Below are 18,039 nucleotides of genomic sequence, written 5' to 3'. Positions count from 1 at the left end.
GCTCATGGACTGTATTGAATCTGGAAAGGTTCCTGAGAAAGCCCAGTGTACAGTCATGGCCAAAAGTTTTGAGAATGACACAAATATTATATTTTCACATGAACTGTTGCCCTCTGGTTTTCATGTGTCAGATGTTTTCATCACATACAGAAATACAATTGCAATCATATTATGAGTAACAAAAGCTTTTACTGACAGAATGAGTTAATGCAGCAAGTCAGTATTTGCAGTGTTGACCCCTCTTCTTCAGAACCTCTGCAATTCTCCCTGGCATGCTCTCAATCAACTTCTGGACTAAATCCTGACTGATAGCAGTCCATTCTTGCACAATCAATGCTTGCATTTTGTCAGAATTGCTAGGTTTTTGTTTGTCCACCCATCTCTTGATGATTGACCACAAGTTTTCAATGGGATTAAGATCTGGGGAGTTTCCAGGCCATGGACCCAAAATCAAATATTGCTGTTAAGCTGATCACTCTTTATAACATTCTGGAGTACATGCAAATTGCCATTATAAAAACTGAAGCAGTAGACTTTGTAAAAATTAACATTTGAATCATTCTCAAAACTTTTGGCCATGACTGTATGAAGTGCATTGAAACCTCACCAGTGGCCCTCAAGGACAGGACATGGCAAGGGGTTAAATTCTATGTGAAAAATCGCATAGATGCGTTAAAACGAGAGACTTTCAAAAGAAGGTAAGCGTTGACTTTTTTGGTATCTGGATCTGTTTGAAGTTTCTGCCAGTTTTGAAGTTCTGAGACAGCTGCAGTCAAGTTTTGTAATCCAAGTATGTATGCATACTTTCATAGAAGAGGAAGTGTGTATGTTAATGTTTATGGATGCAAATCAATGAATCCATTTCATATATGTATATCCATGTTGAATTGTACTACGTATATCTGGAAATTGTGTAATAAAATGGTTCACATACAACCTGAAAATGCAGTCCAATATTGATGGTTGGCTTTAAGCAGGTTACCAGGAACTTAAAATAACATTAAACAAAAACAAATCTAATATAATGCAGTTTATTGACTTAAAACAACTAGGATTGCTCATATTTAACAAACTGTGTTCACAAAAATTACACAGTGCCACCTGGTGGTAGTTGGTGAAGGACAAGTCCCCACGTGCACCCAAAACCTGACAGATTTTTGATTTTCTAAACTTTATAAATTTTTATGTTAAAGATGATATTTCATGTTCCAATGTCCCTAAAAAAAATCCAAACCTAAAATGGAGTCTTTAGCTCATTTAGAAAGTTGAGTCCCCACGCGTAACCACCTAGTCACTCGCTAAAAATGGTCCTCACGTTTCACCTAATACAAGTATGTGTGTGTGTGTGTGTGTGTGTGTGTGTGTGTGTGTGTGTGTGTGTGTGTGTGTGTGTGTGTGTCAGCATTTCTCATCTTGTAAGGCCCATCTTTCCAAAAACGTTGTGAGGACCTGCTGCTCCTTATTGGGGCTCATAAGGAAAAGTGATTTTTTTTACAGCTCAGGTAAATAGTTAGATGTAGAGGGAGAAAGAGAGATAAATGATTCCTTTTACTATAATGCAGTACATTATAGTACTACACTATTGTACAATAACAAGAGTTGGGTAGTAACTGGTTACATTTGCTTGAGTAATATTTTTGGGGAAAAAGTACAATTAGGAGTATTTTTACTACACTGCACTCTTTTACTTGTGTAATTTGATTATGAAGAATCGCTTCTCTTGCTTGACTAAAATATTTGTGTACTCTGCCCACTTTTGACTATAACACAGTACTACGTATTGTATCAAATAAAGAAGTGTACTGTATGGAAGACGGTGGTTTTCTTAGCAAGCTGCAGACAAACCAGAAAAAGAGCCCTACCTCAGCTTGCATGCAATCACTTGAAGGGAGCAAGAGTGAGGTTGTTGACCCGACAAAGAATAAGCACTGAATAGTTACCATGACTGTGGGCAGGAACGTCCAAGCCGCCTCACGGCATGAAAGGCTGGAAGAATCGAGCAACAGACTGAAGGGGGGAACCGAGGGGGGACCACAGGAAGCAAAATGCCCCTCAGCTTCGTACTGTAAACGGTGATGCTGGGCGGCGCTGACCGTCATGAAAGTACAGCTGTCGTAATCTTTGTCTGGTCGTCCAGTTCAGCGTGTCGTTTTCCTTTTGGATTCGCGCTCCGTTTTGATGATGACACTAAAACTTAATGCTTACTTGTCAAACACTGATTTGGCCGAGGCGGTGTGCGAGTCGAACACAGGACCCTGCAGAGCAGCTCCAGGCCTGCATGGAGCCAGATCCCTCCACGTTCTATACCGGATCGGTACCGTGTTCCCAGCAGCCGGTGTCAACCACTGCTGCACCAAATCAAGAAACACCCTCTCCAGTTACCATTAAATAGAGATTAAATTATACTCTACATTTTATATTCCAATGGGAATCATTGTTAAAAAATTATACTAAGTTTATGTTTTAAGATGCAAAGATTATGTTGCTATTTTCTTAATGACCGAATCCTTTCAGTTTTCAGCTAGTGGTGGTGGTGATGGTGTCCATCTGCAGCAGTCTGTGGTTGTGAGGCAGGTTAACACAGAGATGGACAGTCAGGTTATTTAGGTGAACATGATGGGAAGAAGCCAGAGGCTCTGCAAATCAACCAGGAGAACAAACTCCACACAGAGCCGGGCCCTCCATGCTGAGAGTCAGGCCCCTATTGCATAACTGGCCTTTATTTATTGATTTTCATCCACAATAACAAATAAGAATAGAGAGGGGAACAGAGGGGAGTGTGTTAAGAGTCACTCTGAATTCAGTATCCTGTTAGGATGAACCTTATAGGTTCAGACTAAATGTGGTTTGAGTTCCTTCACAGTCTGACAGTCTGTTAGCCAAGCGGTGGTCCGAGGGCCCACTGGGCCCCTCAAACACAAATATCTATGCAGAGATCTTCTCATCACCTGACCAAGGTGAGATTATGCTCCCTTTTTCTCCTCCAAGTTTTATTTTTATAATCAAATGTTTTTGCGTACAATCTTTACCATGACGACATGTAATAGATCCTGTTCCATTCTTAAATGTAGTCGTCTAAAAAGGTCAAATACAAAGCAAAACTGTCGTCTGTGTGGAAGCAATAATTGGCAGGTTTTTTTCTCTGTGGAGGTTCAGAAAAGTTTCAAGGTTTCAGCCATTTTACTGGCAGAATAAAGATAGTTTTTGAGAGCCACCATGCATAGGAATAAATGTGACAAAGTGTGTATTTCCAGTTGGAGTCCAGTTACCTGCTTACTGTATGTGCAGGTTCTAAATGTATTTAACATAAATGATCTAGTTTAGATTGTGATTTTTCTTCTTATAAATAAAAGTGGTTGCAACTCGAAGCGGTTTCTGTGTCAGCAGCAGCTTTATTAGGCAAGTCGGCTTTATTCATATAAAGTCAAGAAAATAGTTTCTGACCAGTGAGTGTTTGTAGTAAATCATTCTGCTAACATGACTTATAGTGTAGCTATAATAATAAATAATAATAATAATAATAATAAAAACTCCCCTCTATGTAAACAGGCATTTAAATCCATCATGACAGCAGTTGAACTATTTTGACATTTCTGTGTGTGGAGTTGTTTGCAAATTCAAATTCAAAAATACTTTATTGATCCCAAAGGGAAATGAAATGTTGTTGTTCAGATTCTTCAAAGAGTTAGTGAAGATTGTGGTGGTTGTTGGCAGGTCTCCATTACAGATGGCTGCACTTTTTAGATGGCAGAAGTCTACTTTTTTTTTTCCTAGATTAACATAGGTAACATTTTAGCTAAGGTAAAATCTTTTAATGATTTTATCTAGTGACTACCCCCTCAACAGAACTCCACTGACCTTTTAAACTGTGTGTCTCTAAGACTGAAGTGGATCTTCTGGTATCTTAAGGTGCTGACCACGTTCACCAGTTCAGTTGAAACATGGCTGCTCGGTCACACGACATCCCCACCGTGTGGGTTTTGTATCTTGCGCGCTCAGCTAAGGAACATCTGGGCTGCAGAGTCCAGCTGTGTGCAGTGACCGGCAGACATCTTGTTTTGCTGGGAGGAAGGCCTGCAGCTGAGATTTGCGCCGCTTCAGCCAACTGGTGTTTTCCTCTCCTCCAAGTCCAGCTGGGATTCCACGCTGGCCTAACCGAGCTGCAGGGCCGATGAGTTACAGCCTGGTGTGAAACGCTTCGGCTTTGATAATTACGTGGTTAAATTCGCTCGGCTTGGCGAGGAAACGGTTCTCTAGAGGCTGGACAAACAAGATGTTGCTTGAGAGTAAAAGGAGGATCTGGTTTCATCTCGCCTGACTGGAATCATCCTGTCAGAACTACTTCCTGACTCAAATTCAAACTCAAAAATACTTTATTGATTCCACAGGGAAGTTAAATGTGGTTGTAACCCATATTAACTCAAATTCTTCAAAGAGTTATTGTAGATAGTGATGGCTGCTGGCAGGAAAGATCTCTTGTAGAGGGAATTTGAAGATGATGCTCTGTTTTCTCTCTTCCAAAATAAGAGTCTCAACATAATGAGCAGAAGAAGTAAAGCTAACTGTCAAAGTTGGTTAATTGTCAAAGATAACCGGATATTTAGAGGACAGGAGACTTTTACACACCTTTCTAAATGAGCTAAATCATCAGTTGCTGATCATTCACTGATTATTAAAAAAACTACATTCTGATGGTAGAGATCGGGTGTAATCACTTTTTACTGAGCATAACTTTGCTCTACCTGAAGTTACTTTGGGTCAGGACATCCACAAAAGAATTCATTTTAATTAATCCTTTATATTTATGACTGGGTTTTCAATTTCTCCCTGTGTTTTTTTTGTTTGTTTGTTTGTTTGCTCATTAGGTTTGTATTTGTGAAAATGTAGACATCCAAATATCACTGAAAAGTGATAGAAATTTTGTCCCTAATAAATTAATAAAGTGTACAAAAAATAACAAGTGCCTTTTTATTTGTATTTATTTACTGTATCAACAGCAGCATTTCCATTGACCATATAACTGCACAAATGGAAACGTGTGTGGATCACTGTTATTACTGAAGTTTATGTTCTTACTATTGATCCTCGTCAGTAACATCCATTGATCCATTGATCCAGCCTGTAAACATTGGTCAGTTTACCCAATAAGTAAATAGCTTGTGGTTGCCAGGCTAACCAGCCCTTCTCCACTCATCCTCACGTTTCATTTTCTCCTCCCTCCTTCCAGGTTTTCTCGGTCTGATGAGTTGTCCCGTCACAGGAGATCCCATTCGGGTGTCAAACCCTACCAATGCCCCGTGTGTGAGAAGAAGTTTGCCCGCAGTGATCATCTGTCGAAACACATCAAAGTCCACCGTTTTCCACGAAGCGGCCGGACTGTTCGCTCGGCCAACTGACTCTTCCGTGTTCTTCCAGGGATCGCAGGGGAAGATCAGCTCCTCACAGTAATACACCACAGAAGCATTGCAAGGACACGTGCGTACTTGAACCTCAAAACCTTGCTCTAAATCGGAGCTGTCTGGGATTTGCTGTAATCAACCGGAAACCCAGGGACGGCCGACTTCCACTAACCCCTCCAGCAGTTTGAAACAAGCCGCCGTTGCTTAGTTTCTCTGGAACAGCTGTGTCTGCACTGATATTTGTTCTGTCTGTTTTGTCAGCAGAAGATACGGTAAGCTTCTTTTCATTTAGTCTGGACGATGCCAGCAGGGGCCTTCACCGTAGGCCTAAACACCTTCAGGATCCCTACAACCTAAATTATATCTTCAATTGAACATCACTGATTTACTTTCAATAGTAAGTACTGGAAGTAAATACTTCCAATACCTGTAACTATTCTCCTGGCTCCGCTGCTTCCTGCACATGTTTTAGTGGATTCTTGATGTTTCACCCAATCAGATTTCAGTCTCTTTCTGTTGCCAGGGTCAATCTAATCGGCCTGCAGAATCAGTAGAGCAGGCCCACTTTCAGTAAGCGAACAGTTCATGAACTTTCAGATTCGCCCACGGTGACGTCAGACGTTTTCTGGTCTCTGAATGGACGGTCAGACCGACCGTATAAGCCCCAAGTTTTCCATACATGCTAGGCTACATGATGGTGGAGCATTTTCTCCATGGTTATTAATAGTCAGACACGTACCTTCTCCATCATCCTATATTTGATATTTTTGTAATCATACTTACTTATAAAGTATATGAACGTTAATCTTCTTACCTTGTAAAAAGCGTTTCCTGCAAATCCGCGGTTACACCGACAGCTGCCAGTCATTATGACTGACTGCTGATATCCATCGCTGCCATATCTTTCCTCAGTAATAGTTGTACAATAAAATGACAAGTTTGGTTTCTATCCTTGTCTGTTTGTTTACACGGCCGATTGCGCAGCCCCTATGACAACTTTTAAAGTGAAATCAACTAAATAACAGCGATATTAGGTTACAGATGTCTGCTTTTTGACAGGCTTTACAGAAACGTTTAGGTTGTTTTGACGTCCGTCACGGTGGAGCGGGCCAAGGTCTGAACAGGGTGACGTCACATGCAACTGTAACATTATCCCATGGCGGATTTAAATGGTAAACTCCCTCTGAAGGCCCAGAAACCAAATGCCACTGGGATAATGTGGCTTAAAGTCATGTCTAGTCTGACTTCTAGTTTTTTCTGAGCTGATTTAGACATTCCATTTCTGACAGAATCTTTGGATCCCGACAGGCAGGGACTAGAGAGGTTATATTCACTGCAAAACATGAAATCTTACCCAGTATTTTTTGTCTAGTTTCAAGTGCAAATATCTTAGTACACTTGAGATAAGACAAAACTAACTTACAAGTCATTTTTCAGCACGATGTAGGAGCTTGTTTTAAGTAAATAATTCCTTAATATTGATGAAAAAGTTCTAGTTCCATTAGCAAATTATTTCTATGGTGAAATTATCAATAAAATAATCTGCCATGGGAACTAGAACTTTTTCATCAACATTAAGGGATTATTGACTTAAAACAAGCTAGTATATCTTGCTGAAAAGTTCCTCCGAAGTTAGTTTTATCTTATTTCAAGTGTACTGAGACATTTGCATTAGAAAATAAACCAAAAATGCTTGGTAACATTTTGTGGTTTCACCCCGTCCACAGAGGTTTGCACTGTAACTTTGTCTTCGTTGAAGCTGCTTCGTTCCAAAGCTCCCTTCTGCTGTTCAGCTAGCCATCTGTGCACATTTAGAGAACTGTTGTGATTAGATTCAAACACGACTGATTGAATAAGGGAATCGGTTCCACAGAACTCTTCCCACATTCTAATGTTTTTGGCACAAAGAGGCTGTCAATGATAACGCAAATCAAGTAAATTTTAGCTAAGTACATGCTGATTTGTCTTCAGTATATGTCAAAGTTCAAACCTTACAACAGATTTCTCTCAGAGAGCAAAAGCTGGCTCAGAAAGTGTGTTTTCTTTCATTTGTCACCATTTTCATTTTCCCCCCCTCCTACATTAAGAATCAGAGGTGGACATGTTGTCATGACGATACACCGTACAGATCTTGCAGAAATAAAAACAAGTTTCAGAGTGAAATATAAGACCATCATTAGTATTTAGGGCCTGTACAGCCTTCCCTATATCTCACACGTAGACGTAGATGCAGTCTTAAGATGACAATCATCCAAAAAAAAAAAAAAGAAAGAAAAAAACCCAGGCAGTATGACACACAAAATACCCAAGGAGGTAGAGGTTTTGATAATTAGATGTAGCTCCAATGGGCAGCTGTCACCTTTTGTATATAAGGATCTTAGTGACTATTTAGAACATTTCAATATGACTTAATGCCTCAATATGTGAGCTATTTTGCAAATGACAAAAACCTGCCTCAACTCTACCTTGTGTGTTAACTGCAAACACCGCGATAGCCTTGCAAGTCAGCTAGCAAGAATGTGTTGTCGCTACAAACGCTAAAGTTCACACTTCACACCTGCCTACTGAGCTGCCAGCAGAGTGAACTTGCAGGTAATTCAGTGACAACGTCTCTTTTACGGAGTCCCTCCTTACTGCCTGTAAATATTAAGGGCTGCCACTCTGCTGTGTGTGACGTAACATCAGCAGATACAATATGGTACATCATTCCATTGATTCAGTTTTTGAATTTGTAATGCTTGTGTGAACAGAGAGGCATTTGCATCCTATGAATGTATGTACATATGCAGGACTTGTTCATCGTTGCATCAGTGCAACACCACAGAGACTGTTCCGACAGCACATCCTCCTCATCCACATCCACGGCTGTAAACATTTCTAGTTGTCTGTAAAGTTGCCTGTACATAAATTAGTACATATGGATATATAGGTATATATATTTTTTCCTTTGTTCTCTTTAAGATTCATCTACAAATAAAACCTTTCAAGTAATCTTTGTCGTTTTTGGGGGGGGGGGGGGGGGTTGTTTTGTATATAATTGTTCACATTTTTATGTCCAGGTCTTCACAAACGGAAACTGTTCTTCCTGCTGTGACTCAACCTCCCAGCTAAGCCCGGCGTCTGGAAAGGTGTGATCTCCTTTAGTTTTTTTTTTGTGTGTGTGTTTAACATAGCTTATTTCACTCCTCTCCACTATTGGTGTGAGACTATACATAAAGAGGGTTTTATGATGATCTAGAGATGCTTTTAACTAGTAAGGCTCTATAGTCAATGATTAAAATCTCCAGCGACATATACCAAGAATCACTTTCACCCCTCTCTGCTGTAACTTTGTCATCTTATTTGGTTTGCACTGAATAGGACAACCATATCTTTTCCAACAGGATGTCCAACAAAACGCCTCCCAACTGACAGCTTCAGATAATTCACCGAGAACCGACAGAAACTGCTTATCTTCAATTATGATTTGTGGTCAGCTATACATGGATTGGTTAAGCCTTGCCCTAAACAACAAGTATCCTAATTCATCTCTCAGCTGAAATTTAGATGACAGAATACCAGTTGCCTGCTTTATGTTAATGTTGACCAAAATCAAGTCTTGTCTTGAAGCCCCGATCTCACTTTGCTCTCATATCTGGCTTGGATGTTTTGCGAAAAGCATAAAAGGTAGGGGTGCACTGATTGCAGATTTCTGGCTGATCAGCGATTACCGATGTTTTTTAAAAAAGCCTAACGTGCCATTCCGATTTCATTCAATACCAATTTTTCTTTTGTTCTACATATAACAAGAAAGTCACAGAGCTGGCGACAGTTGTGTGACTATTGTTTACTGCAAACGTGTAGACATGACCTGGTGGGCCAGTCTGACGGTCAAACTTCTAAATGGCTGATTTTTAGACCTTTGCTGAGGTAGATAAGAGCGCCTTCAAATGTAAGTATTGGTCAATCACCAGTTTACCAAAATTAAGGAAATCAGAGCTGATAAATCATTCGGCCGATAAATCGGTGTATCCCTAATAAAAAAGGTGCTTTGAAAGTGGAAGCACCAAAAACAAAAAAAGGACTACAATGATCTCCCAGTCGTATTTATAATCTGAGAAATAAATGGGACATAATGTGTTACAGTGTCCCACAATCTAGTTAGACACAACGTACCTGCGTATACCTGATGACGTCTGACTGCAGTATTTGTGCGGTCAGACGATGTTCCTGAAGGTCTCTGCAACCCCCTGGTCTCACTGTTTATCTTTAAGCAACGGAAAAAACCAACATACGCAGATAGATGATGACGACAGTTGGGTTGATATCAGTCTGTCAATCAATCATTGACCTGTCCATGACTACAAATCCAGTACATAAAAACCCCCCCAAAAAACCCAGAGAGGATAAGCTCAGACTGAATATGTTTTGTATCCTCTCTGCTGGATCCTACCTCTGACCCATGGCCAAGTCCAAGTCCAATCTAAGGTCTTTCATCCCTAATCAAACTCTAGTCTCTAATTGTAAATGGCCAAATCGTATCTGCAGCTGAAACCAGGTATTTACATACGCTGAATAAAAAGGTGCAAACACATTTGTCTGAAATTCACCATGTTTTCTGGCGTTAAGCAGAAATCGTTTGTATAATTCTAACCGACCTTAAACACAAAAAGCTTGGTCTGATTTAATTTCAGACAATGAGAAAAAACAGGCATGTGTCTTTTTATTTGATATATGTAGATATCTGGTTTTACCTGTAGCCACACCGATTTGTCTTAAGTTTGTAAAGAAATACTTGGTTTTAAAAATATTCTTCTGTAAACATAGTAAATTACATTTCTTATCGTTTCCCCTAGTCAAATAAATGTATACATGAGAGCTGCTTCAGCCTTATATAGCTTTGTTTCACACAAAACACCAAAAATATTATAAATCTTTTGGAAAAGTGTTTTTCCATACAGTATGCTGGCAGATTTCAGTGAGAGTCTGGATTTCTAATTCACAAAAGTTCTAGAAATCTTTTCTGAAGAGCCTGAGTAGATTTGATTGTTTGGTGCTCAGTCACTCCCAGTTATTTTCCTAGAAGTAGGTCGTAAACATATGCTATTTGAGACCAAGTTAATAGGTGACTGTCTCCACTACATGGAGACACACATGCACACATGTTTGCGTGGCTATCTTTGTGGGGACTTTCCATTGACTTTCATTCATTTCTGCAGCCTAAACCTTACCTTTACCCTTTTCCTAACCCTAACCATCACATACCTAACCCTAACCCTAACCAAAACTCAATTCACACCTTAGCCCTAACTCTGACCCCTGGCCCAAAAACTGAGTTTCCCCTTGTGGGGACCAGGCTTCGGTCCCCACAAGGAGCAGTGGGTCCCCACAACGTAGTATGTGTCAAGGAAAATAGTCCCCACAAGGTATTACAAACAAACATGCACACCTACACACACACACACTTGTACTTCTATCATTCTGAGGACTTTGCTTTGCCTATTCATTTAGTAACTGCATTTATACCTAACTCAGACATTTTTCCTAAAACTAACTATTACCAGTACATTCACATTACCTGTAAACCTAGTAGGACTGAGAAAAGGACCAGGAAAATGTCCTCACTGACAAATGACCTTGCTTTGTGGGTAAAAGTAGTGACTGTGGTCCCTTATAGGCAGCATATACAAGTATATGCACACACACATCGCTGTACTTCAATCCAACTGAGGACTTTGAGTCCCATCAGCTTTAGTATTTATAATTTCTGCTTGACCGAAACAATTACTAGTATATTCCTAATCCTAACCTTCACCAGACTGAAATGAAGGATCTTAATCTTGTTGAGTATATTACTGAATTTATTCTGCGTTTGCACAACACTGACTGTTGGGCTCAACCTTGAGAGCTGGCACCTTTAATGGAGTCAGAGAACAGAGGAAGTGAAGTGTGATGGGAGCAAAGATCTGATTACTGATTACAGATCCTGGATGTGGATCAGTGTTGACCAAGCACTCTGCAGTGTGTTTTCTAATGCTGTGAAGTTATGCCGGTTGCCATGGTTTCTGTGCCTGTGTGGAAAACAGAATGGACAATCCTTTCCTTCAACACAGGTTGTCCATGAGCAGAGTTGGGCAGTAACTAGTTACATTTACTCAGTTACATTTACTTGAGTAACTTTTTAAAAAAAATGTTTACTATGCTGCACTTTTTACTTTTTCTTGAGTAATATTATTATGAACAATCACTAAATTTCTAGATTTTTTACCCACTGAATGAAGAAGCATGTTTTAACTAAAAATTCACCAGACACAGACACACAGCTACAGTTTTTGTTAAAATTTTATATGTTTATTATTGAAAGAAACTGATTTGGAAAAAATGTTCTGATTTTGTTATTTTTTCTGTTACTTTTTTTGACTTATTGTCACTTTTGTCCTTAAAATACCAAAATTTCCACTTAACTTTATATTTTGGTCTGTCTGATTATGTAATTTTTTAAAATATTAAATGATTGATAATCTGATCAGTTACTCAGTTCTTCAGTAGACTTTTTACCAAATACTGATGTGAGATTTTGGAACATTTCTGTACAAAAATGAATATTTCTGTGAAAAATAGGTTTTTAACCTTTAATGTCAAAAGGATAAGAACTAGTTCCAGTTGCTGGAACTTTGCTCAGAGTCCCTAAATATAGTGATTGGAGTGGAATATATTTGAAGAAAGCCTTTTTGCAGCAGTAGTGAGAGGTTTTTGATTTCATTTCATCTTATCTTTCAGGTCAGATTTAATACTTCTAAAATCTTGTTGCTTTTCTTTTCATCTGTGCTCAGAACTACGACTCTTAAACAAAATGTTGAAACCACCTTCGACATTCCCAGGTCCGGTTGATTTTGGCACAGGCCTTGTTCTGGCAGCGTTTGAAGGATGAACGGAGACAGTGAGTAGGAGTGGGCAGGAGGTGGACAAAGGTCCTTTATTCTGGTTGCAGATCTTTTGGCCCTGTTTGCCTGAGAGGCAGTAATGTAGGCCAGTGTAGAAAGCCAGGGCATTGCTCTGTTCCCCCAGCAGCAGAACGTGCCTTAATGAGGTCTGCTGGGAGCTGTAGTACATATGTTGTTATTGTTATGGTCGGTCAGGCTGTATGAGTTCTGCTGTGTCAGCAAAGGTCAACTCTTCTGTAATCTGAAGGGTCTCACTTTGCTCTGCAAATGGGAGTTCAGCAGAATTGTGTGGAATTGCATCTCCTGAATGTGAAAATACTCTTCAGGGAACTTCAGTATGTAACTTCTATAAAAATAGTTTTTTTTAAACGTTTTTGTTAAGACTGTATATCATTGTAACAGAAAGCAAAATCAGCCAGAACCCAAAACGCAGCCAACACCAGAGTTGGTTCACCAAATGTCTTTATTACAAAAATAAAGGTAAGAAGGAGCTAAGCAGGGTGTGGTCTCGCTGGCTGGTCAGGAAGGGGTAAGTCCACTGGGGTCTGGGATCCAGCCAGGGAGGAGTAAGGTGGATGGGCAAAGGGAGGACTTGAGGGCTCAGGGGACAAACAGATGACAGGGACAAAATCCACCAACCAGAGGGTGAGTCACGGGACAATCCAGGGTCATTCACTGGAGGGCCACAGGCAATGAAGATCCAGTAATCAGAAAAACTTGAGGCAAGGTCAGAGTCAGGCAGGGTACATCAACAGTAGGTCAGAACTCCTCCAGCAGCCGAAGGACAAGGCAAAATCTGTGGTCAAAAACAGGCAGGATCAGAAAACCAGAAAACTTTGAAACATGAGACAAGGCTTGAAAGCTGTGACTGGGGCAACAGACAATCTCACACTGAGCTGGTGACCAGCAGCTGTTTAAATAGGGCACAGCACAGCACAGGGTAATGAGTAATCAGCACAGTCAAGGTGGAGCTGAGGGGTTGAGATCATAACAATCATGACTCAAAAATGGAGCTCATCTGCCTTTTATCATTATTGCCATGCTATTTAATTTCCCATAGGGATCAAATAAAGTAATTTTTAAATTTAATTCAGCAGAAACAACAAATCAGAGCTGGGAGGAGGGCCTTTGTGCTGTCAATCATGCTCATGTACAAGCTAGTTTTTAGCTTTATTTTTTGTCACAACTTGTCAACATGTGGAGGATAATTTATGCAAGCAGCAGCGCTGCACATGGTGTATGATCAGAAGACTGAGTTACAGTCGTGTTATTGGAGGCTGTTCTAGTCTCCCAAAATAAGCCCTCATACAAGGATCATATACACGGATACAATTTGAAAACTATCCAATCATGTCCTCACAGTGTAAGGAAAGTTGTCTTGATAAAGCACTGCACAAGTACAGGCCATTTACCATTTTACCGTGATGCTTCATTGTGCATATCTATAACCCACAGAGTGATTTAGTAAGTTCTACCAGCCAGTCTGCAGCTAGAAATGCTTTTTTCACAGGATTTCAAAGGTCCTTTTCGCTCCTAGTGCTCTGAATGTCCCACACCATTTACTCCAGGTCACGCTTGGTTTGCTCAAAACAGAGTCGCAACTGGAAAACAGACTCCAACACACACATACACACTGGTGGAAATCTAGGCCGTGTTTACAGTAACAATCACCAGGACTATTTTATCCGTTCATGTAACATCGGTGGTTGACAACAGACCTGCAGAAAGAAGGTTCTTCCTGCAGAAACTCTGAATAAACCAGGATTAAGGTGTACTCCTGCAGCTGATCAATGCAACACATTCGCCTGCATAGTTTTGGGCTCAGGAATGGCCTTTCTCTGCCATGAAGGATTTTTGCACAGTCTCTCTGATGTCATTCTTTCAGGTGGAAGGTCAAAAAGAAAAGCTTTATACAATTCCTGGGAAGTTAAAGATCTCATGACATCACAAAGTTTTCATCCAGAAACCTCTCCTCTTCCTGTTGCTGGAACCAGAGCTAAGATATGCTCCAGAGCAGAGTATATGTTGAATCAATAGTTACAGCAGCTTTAAGTCGGTGTCGGTCCTTCATGGCCGTACGTCCAATGCTGCTTTGCGTATTTACTCTGAAGTTGGATCTTGAGAAGCTTTGCGAGGTTTCCCGTCTGACATCTGACTGTTTGTGTGTGAAATTTGTCCCTGTGTGGTCTGCTGCTCCTGGCATGTGGCTGCACACCACGCACTGTAGAACCAAGCCTGTTATATCCATGAGTTTTCATTGTCATATGTGTGGTCTCTTAGGTTTGGAAAATCAAACAATTTAAAAAATCCTGCAAATGATGAATTAATAAAAAAAAATGGAGTAAAAAGTTATCAGCACCCATTTGGCCATATGTAAAAATATAACTGACCCCTCTCTCCTTGGTGAAACAGGAATCTGCCATAAGCAAAATCTGCCTGACAATAAGAAGTAGGGCAAATGATTTCAAACAGCAAAACAGTATACTCTATCTAAAGAACCGGAAGGACAGACAAGAAACATTCATTGACATCAACCAGTCTGGAAAAGGCCACAAGGATATTTCTTAGGGTTTTTCGTCTCCGGAGAACAACCATGACAGCCGTCATCCACAAATGGACAAAACACTAAACAGTGGTGAATCTTCCTTGAAGTTGTCAGCCTACCATCGGAAATTCATCCAGGAAATCACAGAACAACCCAGAACAACGTCTAAAGCTCTACATGCCTCATCTGCCTTAGTTAAGGTCAGAGATCATGATTAAACAATAAGAAAGAGAAGGTAGTGAAAAAATTGGCCAAAAAGAACTAAGAAGTGACATGTGTTGTATTTTCCAAAAACGATCTTAATGATCTACGAGATTTTTGGGAAAATATTCTGCTGCCCACCGATTACAGGACGAACTCCTCCTACCACCATCGGCAGTGCCACCAACATCCCATCATGCACTTTATTTACATTTACAAAAAAGTGAACCATATTCAATATGACAGATGTTCACATAAAAGGTAGTGATGGCTGCTAGATAATACATAGAGTATAATGTAGAATTGGAGACGCAATAAAAAGAAATGTATAAACCCGTTAAGTGTAACTTTAACTCTCAGTTTGACTTCTCACTGCAGAGTTCTGTTGCCAATTCACATTACGTCCAAGTCTTTTGTCTCTCTGGTTGCTATTCAGCATTCACAAGCCTTCAAATAGCTCTGCATCTCATCCAAAACATAAAAATAGATGCTGTTGAGGTGTATGATGATCACGCGGAAAAGTGTGTGTCGGAGTCATGTGTCCCCATCGCATACTGTACGCAACGACATCAGGAGGTCAAAGTCACTTTAACACGCTGGTAGGAATTTCTGGATTTTTTTAAGAGGCTGGGGAATACTTTTAAATTCAACCTGTTCTTTGTAAATGTTACACCAAAGTAATCACGAGGCGAGCTAATAAAGCTTCTGATTGCAAAACTCTTGAGTGCTTTCGTGTGGTGCTTGTTGAAGCTTGCGAGGTTACACTGTTGCATGGAATGAGGGACCTCTGCCAAAAAAAAGCTGAGGGTGTGATAAAAGGGGTGCTGGTTATGTAACACAGAGTAGTGTGTTAGGTGGGAGCGGGGGTTGCCATCGGATAGGGACCATGTGGGGAACAAGAAGGAGTTTGTCTCCACAGTGCATGCAGGAATGCCCAGAAATCCAATGCTGACCTGCAGTTTATTACGCTGCCACTAGCTTCACACTTTTTATCTGTCTTTGTAGCGCCGCTGCAATGAACAACACAAAGACGCATAATTTTTACCTTTTAGTGCACCAGCCTTAAAACTATGCAAAATAATTAGATAAATTTACTCTTCTGATCACATTGTCATAAGCCACTGCATCACCTGTAAGTCTCCTGCCACTTTACCAGCATCTCCACCTGCTGGTTTGCTTCTGTCCACCTGACTCAATGCTTTCATCCATGCTGCATGAATTTTGAAGGCTCTAATTTCAAGGTCACATGGTGGAATCATGGTCACATCATCACCGCAGGGTTTCCTCCAGCGTATTTTAAGCCTGGCAGGTCACCAGGCTTTACTTGCCCTCCCACCAGGGTAAGCGTTGTTTATTTCAAATACGTTTTTTTTTTCTTATACATCAGTAGTGGTAACGGTAAAGACCGATTAAACTAGGTTTATAGTTTCTTCTTATTTTTCATGCTCTGAAAATTCCTAAACATAACTTTTTAACCTTGTTCTTGGTAAAAGCGTGTTGGCAGGTCTAAACTGAAAATCTAGATCAACATGTCTAGTCTGTGCAGTCAAACATTAACTGGAACTTTTCTTTTTCTGCTTTGCATGTTCTGGTTGCAGGACACAGGCAGTCACATGATGCCAACACCTTGTCTATTGACAACTTCAAATTCCTTTTGCTTCTTCAACAAAACTGTGTTGTTCAAACTACTCAAAATCACTCAACAAATTGAGCTGTGGACAAAATTTGATCATTTAAATTTTATTTTTTTTGTCTTACCTAAACATTAAAACTAGAGTTTGCAGTGACCCCTGCACTCTCCGCACTAGCCTATGTACACTCTCAAAGGCAGATCGTAATGAAGAGCCTCTGTGCTGTGATGAGCCTCTGTGTCAGGGCAAACAATAGGCTTTAAGTGATTTGTGACTGAGGATAATTGCTCTGGTGTCCTCAAAAGCTATTTGGGAAACATTCCTTCCATAACTGCTAGCCCTCAATAGCAGACAAGGCCTTCCATTTCAGATTTTTGGACAGAAACTCAAAATCTAATTACAATAATCTTTGTCCTGTTCTTTTTCTTTCCTCTTTCACATTGTAGACATCACAGATTCATACACTGGACAGATAACTTCTGACATTTACGTCAAAATGTACCAAAGTGCTCCTTCGCACAGCTGGAACACAAACTAGAAATAGCTGGACAGAACTGTGGGCTTAATTAAAAGTACATTTAATACCTGCTTAAAATTTGACATTTTCAAAAGGTGTTTTTAATTCAACAAAACAGCCTTATTAGAACACATATCCTCTTAATTCATTAAATATGACTATACTTACACTTATTGGAGCAATGGCGTCATGCAGTTCCTACAGATTGGTCGACTTGCGTCTCCATGATGATAATCTCTCATCCTACCACAACCCCAAAGGTTCTCTGTTGCACTCAGAAGTAGTTTTACTCCACAGTACTTTTTACTTTTACCTGAGTAGTATTATGAAGTATCACTTACTCTTAGTTGAGTAAAATTTCTGAATACTTTACCTGCTGCAAGGAAATTCACTGAATGAAGAAAAAACATATTTTAACCACAAATGGACAAGACACAGTTTATGTTAAAGTAAGACCTCTTGTTTGCACGCAGGCTCTGTTTAACCACTGAGACATTTGGAGGTCAAGTGAAGATATTTCAAGCATAAATAGATGTATATGTGTTTGTGTTTTATCAGTATGATCAGGTACTCGGTACTTGAGAACTGAGTACCTGATCATTACTGATTTCCACTTCTGCTCATATGTATGTAATTTCCAAGGACATAGGTGGACTACTGTAATGTGACCCAATGTTTGTTGAGTGTTATCCACCAGTACATCTGGTATCATATTCTGTGGGGCCGTTCTGGGCCAGACTGCGGTCTCTGTCCTAGCAGAGAACAGCTGGCCTGTTCTTCATTTACTTATCCTGCCGGGCCGGTAGCTGGGGGACCATTTACC

General features: G+C 40.2%; 1 protein-coding gene across 1 annotated transcript in view; it reads left to right on the top strand.

Annotated features, from left to right (window-relative positions):
• Positions 1 to 8,390, top strand: part of klf15 (Kruppel like factor 15) — a 38,064-nt gene extending 29,674 nt beyond the window's left edge. Inside the window, exon 3 of the mRNA XM_015006171.2 lies at positions 5,228 to 8,390. Coding sequence (XP_014861657.2) covers positions 5,228 to 5,396 — 169 coding nt within the window. The 3' untranslated portion in view covers positions 5,397 to 8,390. The remainder of the gene's footprint in view (positions 1 to 5,227) is intronic.
• Positions 8,391 to 18,039: the final 9,649 nt, after the last annotated feature.

Source organism: Poecilia mexicana, unplaced genomic scaffold (genome assembly GCF_051168715.1).
Source record: "Poecilia mexicana isolate PSO_F unplaced genomic scaffold, ASM5116871v1 scaffold_5, whole genome shotgun sequence".
NCBI classification, from domain to species: Eukaryota; Metazoa; Chordata; class Actinopteri; order Cyprinodontiformes; family Poeciliidae; genus Poecilia; species Poecilia mexicana.
The sequence above is the reverse complement of the archived record's forward strand: the minus strand, read 5'-3'. Positions and strand labels throughout refer to the sequence as shown.